The sequence below is a fragment of the Dryobates pubescens genome, chromosome 5 (genome assembly GCF_014839835.1).
Source record: "Dryobates pubescens isolate bDryPub1 chromosome 5, bDryPub1.pri, whole genome shotgun sequence".
NCBI classification, from domain to species: Eukaryota; Metazoa; Chordata; class Aves; order Piciformes; family Picidae; genus Dryobates; species Dryobates pubescens.
Genome location: NC_071616.1, coordinates 39,404,755 through 39,410,610, shown reverse-complemented (window position 1 = coordinate 39,410,610; position 5,856 = coordinate 39,404,755). Strand labels below are relative to the sequence as shown.

The 5,856-nt window shown below is 49.5% G+C and overlaps 1 protein-coding gene across 1 annotated transcript; it reads right to left on the bottom strand.

Annotated features, from left to right (window-relative positions):
- Positions 1-1,975: 1,975 nt before the first annotated feature.
- CFL2 (cofilin 2) lies at positions 1,976-5,107 on the bottom strand. Its single transcript, XM_054162083.1, has 4 exons — positions 4,977-5,107; positions 3,222-3,529; positions 3,018-3,094; positions 1,976-2,923 (listed from the first exon to the last, which is right to left on the bottom strand). Exons 1-4 carry the CDS (start codon positions 4,977-4,979, stop codon positions 2,811-2,813), a joined length of 501 nt encoding a protein of 166 aa, XP_054018058.1. The 5' UTR covers positions 4,980-5,107; the 3' UTR covers positions 1,976-2,810.
- Positions 5,108-5,856: the final 749 nt, after the last annotated feature.

The following is a 5,856-nucleotide window of genomic DNA, read 5'->3' as shown; positions in this document are numbered from 1 at the left end:
GTTTTTAATTTATTTTGTGGGTTTTTTTTGGTTGGTTGGTTGGTTATTTTCTTTTCTACAGCAAGCCATCTGAATTGGACCTCGCATCAGTCGGTCAGTCAGTCAGTCATTTCAAGAACAAACCGAAGGCAGGCTGATCCTTTTGGATCCAGAACTTGTTTTGGTTAAGAATCTCACATAAATAAGAGTTTGTGCTTAAATTTTTAGGACCTACTTGGACTGAGTGAAGGTAACACCTAAGCTACTGTGAAGAAAAAAAAGAAACATTTAATCTTCAACTTAAGAAAGCCACAGACATCTTTCCAGGCTGTTTGCAGCGAAGACAAAACAATCAATTTAAACACCGTACTGCTTAAAAACAACCCAAAAAGTTCACTGTCTACAATGAAATTCAAATGGTTTATTAAAATTTAAAACATTTTTTTTTTTCAGTTTTGGCATTTTTCTAAAGAAACCATTTATACCTTGTGAGAAAGACAAAGTAATCAGGTAAAAGATCATTGCATTTATACTGTACTGAACGCAAGTCAAACATAGAGCACAAAGGAGGTCTTTACATTAAACTGGGCTTTGCACACAACGTGAATAATCAGGAACAGACTATTTTGAGGAATAAAAAGGTAATGTGGGGGTTTGTTTTTAAATCTCTAGACAACATGCATACCATCAGTTACTTCTCACCCTTAAAAGGTACCTGAAAGGAGAGTTTTGTAGAACAAAACCAAGACTCGGTAATACACTTAGTAAGTCAGTGGTCATCATGCCTTTTAGTTGAAGTTTAGTCTACGTAGAACAGCTAACACAATGAGGTGTGCAAGTCATAGGGACAGCCAGAAGCCTGAAACGAAGTCTTAAAGTTCTACATGACAAGAGAGCCTAAACACAGTACCAGTAGGTTATTTGAACTATAAAAAAAAAAAAGAAAGGAAGAATAAAAATGTCTTTGATTACTGCCTGCTTCCCTGTTCCAACAGGGCTACGGACTGAACGCAGAGGGCCTGCGTTTCAAAGCGCCACAGTTGTACTCTCCCAACTTTTGAAAACAAGGTGAAGAGCATTCCTTCTAGCAGCGCGTACAGCTCAGCTGCGAGCGGCTGCCTCACAGCGCTCCTTTATGCATACCAGGAGAATCATGTCCAGTTTTGCCATTTGTGGATAACGATGACAAGATACAAAAGCATGTGTTTGCCATAAATAGCTCTGGCCAACGGTGGATTGCTCACACAGAGCAGATCAAATTCTCTATAAGGAGAGCATTATTTGGCGCCCAGCCAAAACATGTCCCCAGTGCAAGCCTCAGTAGTGGCAAACACTTTCCAGTTCTATTTACATAGAAGCTCGCAAGTAGAACAGTTCACTTGGGCTGTTTCTTGTACCAGGTCCACTTTAACTGCTCAACACTCAAACAAAAATTATTGATCAGCTTCGTATTCTGCACCTAACTGTCATTACACACCACCTCACTGGAAAAGGCGGCAAGCTGCTGAAGATTTTTGTGCAAGGTTTTGCTCTGCCATGTAGAACTTTTAAGAACATTCAGGTAGGAAACACACTGCGTGGTTAATTGCTTCATGGTTTTGCATTTCTGACACAAGTGTTTTCATGACAACTAATGGTCTCCAGAAGGTGGTAGCTTCTTTACTTTTGACAGTAAACTAGGATCGTGTCCTTTTATCGAAGGATCAGAACAGAGCCACAAAGTATTGTAAAGCTAAACTGTGATCAGGAATGAAAAAAAGAAACCCCCCCAAAAAACAAAACAAAACACCAAAACAACCCCAACTTGATTATTATTTAACAGGAGATTAATGATTGCTTATCTTTACAATACTTTCCACAGAAGTTATCCGAAATAGGCTTAAACACTTAAAAAAAACCCCTATATTCTCCAATGAAAACAAGGCAACGTTCTGTAATAAGCCACAAGTTTTATTGCAACGTGGCCAGGGTTTTTTTTTCTGATCTCCAAAAAAAAAAAAAGAGAGAGAAACAAACCCCAAAACAAAACAAAAAAACCACAACAATGTTCCATTTAAGGCTCTTTTCAGTACAGAAATTGCCACCGTGACGGATGTTTTACAAAACTTTATAGTGTTTCAAGACTCACATGGTAAACAGGTTAACTTCTACTCCTGTTCAGTAGTGTACATTCAATGGAAAACAAAAGGCATCGTAACAGCTACTTCATTTATAAAGATATGCATGTAACAGGAATGAAACTGAGGTACTACAATAATCTGATGACACAGTTACAGCAACTTAATTGGCATTCCTTTGGGGGGGAGGGGCGGGTCAAACATCTTACAAAAAAGTGCTTTAAATGCATAGTGTTGTGTGCTGCCATGTCACAAAAAATAGGCTTGTCAAGGCAGGTGAGGTGTATGAATGCACAAGAGCCTCATGGAACTGCAATCAAGTGCAACTGTAAGTAATACTGTATAGAGTCTACCATCCGACCAGTGGACGATACTTTCAAGGCATTCAATTAGCTTACCCTTTGCTGTCTGCTAGACTATTCACATTAACTATCACATTCATTGTACACGTTGCAAGGAATGCCTGCCACGTCACTTTTGGCTAAGAGGATGACGTGAAAGCATTCCTTGGATCCTACATAAAACTACCAGGATTAAACAGTCTAATGGCGATCGCTGGTAGACTGCTTAACAATTACATCTCCTTCAGGGGCATTAGGGGAAAGGGACTTATTTTTTTGTGGAGGGAAGGGGATGGGGAGACTAATACTATTCCAATTGAACGAGCTGCAGAAATGGAAGCTCCTTAGATCCAGATGGCACTTGTCTGTCTTTTTATAAGGGTTTTCCTTCAAGTGAAACTACAACGTTGCCTCCCAATTTCTCTCCAAGTGTTGAACGGTCCTTAATATCATCCAAACCATTTACTTGCCACTCGTGTTTAATACCTGGAAAGACAGACGTACAACAATGCACTCGTGAGAAGCTGGACATCTAAAGGGCACCGTGACTAACGAGCAAAAACATTGCGTAGGCCTGTACCTGTAAATTTCTTTTTAATGGCATCTTTAGAGCTTGCGTAGATCATCTTGCTTTTTAAAGGTGCGCTTTCAGGAGCCCTTGAGAGGAAAAGAAGAAGAAGAAAAAAAACAAAACAGAAACAAACCACAACAGGACAGTTATTCAGTCATCTCGTGCTAACTCCAGCATATTCAATTTTAACAGCAAGCATTGCTTTTTACACACCAGAATATAAATACCAGGTCTTCTTTCTTCGACTCCTTTGTCTCGTATGTGGCATCATACAAAGCGTATCTGCAATCATTCAAAGGTAGCAACTTCACAAAGGCTGTATAGGGGTCCTCCACCGTGTCTCCAATGTCACCAACCAGTATCTGCTTCGACTCCTCTACAATTATCTGTTTTTTGTCATCGCTTAAGCAGAAAAGAACAGCTTTCTTTCTTTTTTTAATCTCTTCAGGGGTTGAAGATTTCCTGACTTTCATGTCATTAAAAACCTTTATGACTTCATCATTCACTGTAACTCCAGAAGCCTGTAAAATGAGATCAAAGGAATAACTTAAACAGCAAAAAATTAACACCCACTAGAAAAGACGATAGCCCCCCAGTGCTAGAGAAAGCCTGCCTGCCTGCCCCCATAAATACAGAAATACTACACTCAACCTGAACACACTGGAAATTTAGCAGTCTTTACAGGGTTGGGGCAGAAGATGTAATAAAGGAGGTGTAAATTCTGGACTCTCTTGTTGCAGATCTCAGCATCTTCTGCTGTGATTCTGGACAGCAGTTTTAGACAAGCAGGCAGACAACTGTACTACTCAAGCAGTTTTCCATTACCTTATCATGCAGTTGGCTTATTTGCGGGGGGTGGGGTGGTGGGATCTGAACAGAGGAGTTTGTAGTATTAAGTTGGGGGGGGTAGTGGAACAAATGCTACAGCAGCAGCTCACATCCAGCACTGTCATGACTCTCATTTAGTTGGGTGATGTAAGGCTCTCCAAGCAGCAGAAATGTTTTCTGCATTGTGTCAGCTTCTACACCGCGCTTTAAAAACTCCCGAATTTATTTCGTACTGGTGCACAAGCATAATTTGATTGCTCTTCCCTCATACGAAAATACCAGTTACAAAGTCTACAGCTCTCATAAGGCCCATAAACTGTTCAAAACCTGAGCCTCAACCGGCAAGAAAACAAAGCAGTGACAGGACACACCGGGAGCGAGAGCACGCCAAAAAGAAGATAATTTAGGGAACCCCTCATCTGCAGCGCCTTTGCTCTCGGTCCAACAATTGCATCTGACGAGGAGGGCGCTGCCAGAGCAGGCTGCTTGGGGAAGGCAGGTGCACGGCTCGCTAGGAGCTGCCGGCTTTGTCCCCGGGAGAGCTCGCCTGCCTCCTTTCGCGGCTTTGTTCGCGGAGACGGCGTTCGCCTCCGAGGAAAGCGCGTCCCGCCGCCCCGCGTCCTCCAGACCCGCTCTCGGCCACCCTGGCTCAGGCTCCAGCGCGGCTGCGGCAGCGCCGGCGCCTCCAGCCGACCGCTCCCACGCCGGCCGCGGACGGTCCTCGGGCCCGGGACTACGGCGGCTCGCGGCAGCCGCTTCCCTGGAAGGCCGCCGGGAATCCCTCTCTCCGCGGCCGGCGGCAGCAGCCGGACCCCCGCCCCTTACACGTACAGGCACTCGCATGCCCGGGCGATGCCGCAGGGAGCGCTGCGCCGCCCGACGGGCCCTAACCGGCGGCCCGCGGCCCCGCCGCGGCCCGACCGGCCACCCGCTCCTATCCCGCGGCCGCTCCCACCGCCCCTGCCCCCCGCACCCGGCTAAAATTAGACTAAAATGGCCGCCGGAGCCGCGAGGCCGGGCCGGGCCGCGCCGGGCCGAGCCGGGCCTGCTCAGCCCAGCCATGCGCCCCGCCGGGCTGCGCTACCCCTCCCCACGCAGGCCTCCCCCGCCGCCCTCCCCGCTCGGCTGCGCCGCTCTTACCATTTCGCCGGGTCCCGGGGCGGCGGCGGCTGCGGCTGCCTGCGGTGCGGGGCTGCTGCACGCAGGAGAGCGCTGCGCTGGGGGCGAGGCGGGCGGGGACTCGGGCCGGGCGGGGGCTGAGCCGCGGCGGCCGGGGAGGGCCGGTCACATGGGCCGAGCCGCCACCACGTGCCGCCGGGCCGCGCCGCGCCGCCCCCCGCGGGGCAGGGCCGGGCCGGGCAGGGCCTGCAGCTGGCGGGGCCCGGCCGCCCGCACGGCGCGGGGAGGCGTTGCCGCTGCCCTGCGGGTACGGTAGGCAGCGCCCGGGTGCGTCGTGGCTGCCGCCTGTCTGTGCGGCCGCCTCGGCCTCGCAGCCCCGAGCATCCCGCCTGGGCCGTCCGCAGGCCTGCGCTGGCCGGTTGCTGGCAGCCGAGGGGGCGATGCGGCCCTCAAGCCTGACGTGGATCACAAGCGGGCAGCAGTCGGCGTCAGCTGGAGGCACGATGGCGACAGGGCTCCTCGTGGAGCCAGCTGCGAGCTGCCCGGAACGCGGCACTTCCCAGCCCTGCCACAGAGCGCCTGTCCTGTGCGGCTTCTTCTGCCAAGGCGCTTTCTACTGCTGTAAAGTCATGATTTTCACCTCGCCCCCCTTGCTCGCACTTGGTGGCCAGGAGCCGGCTGTCTGCACAAAGCCTGACAAGCCGGTTGTGGGGGTGTTGTTGCCGGCACCTTGTCCCTGCCCCGAAGAGGAGCTGTGCTGCAGCCGCGGCTGCCGGCAGCTCTGTAGGGAAGGGCCCCGCAGGCCTGGCGCAGGGACAGCAGCTTCTGTGTTTTTGAAAAAGCTGTTCAAACAAGAATGTTTCACTTGTCCCTACTGAGCTGGACAGAGCACAGGGCACCA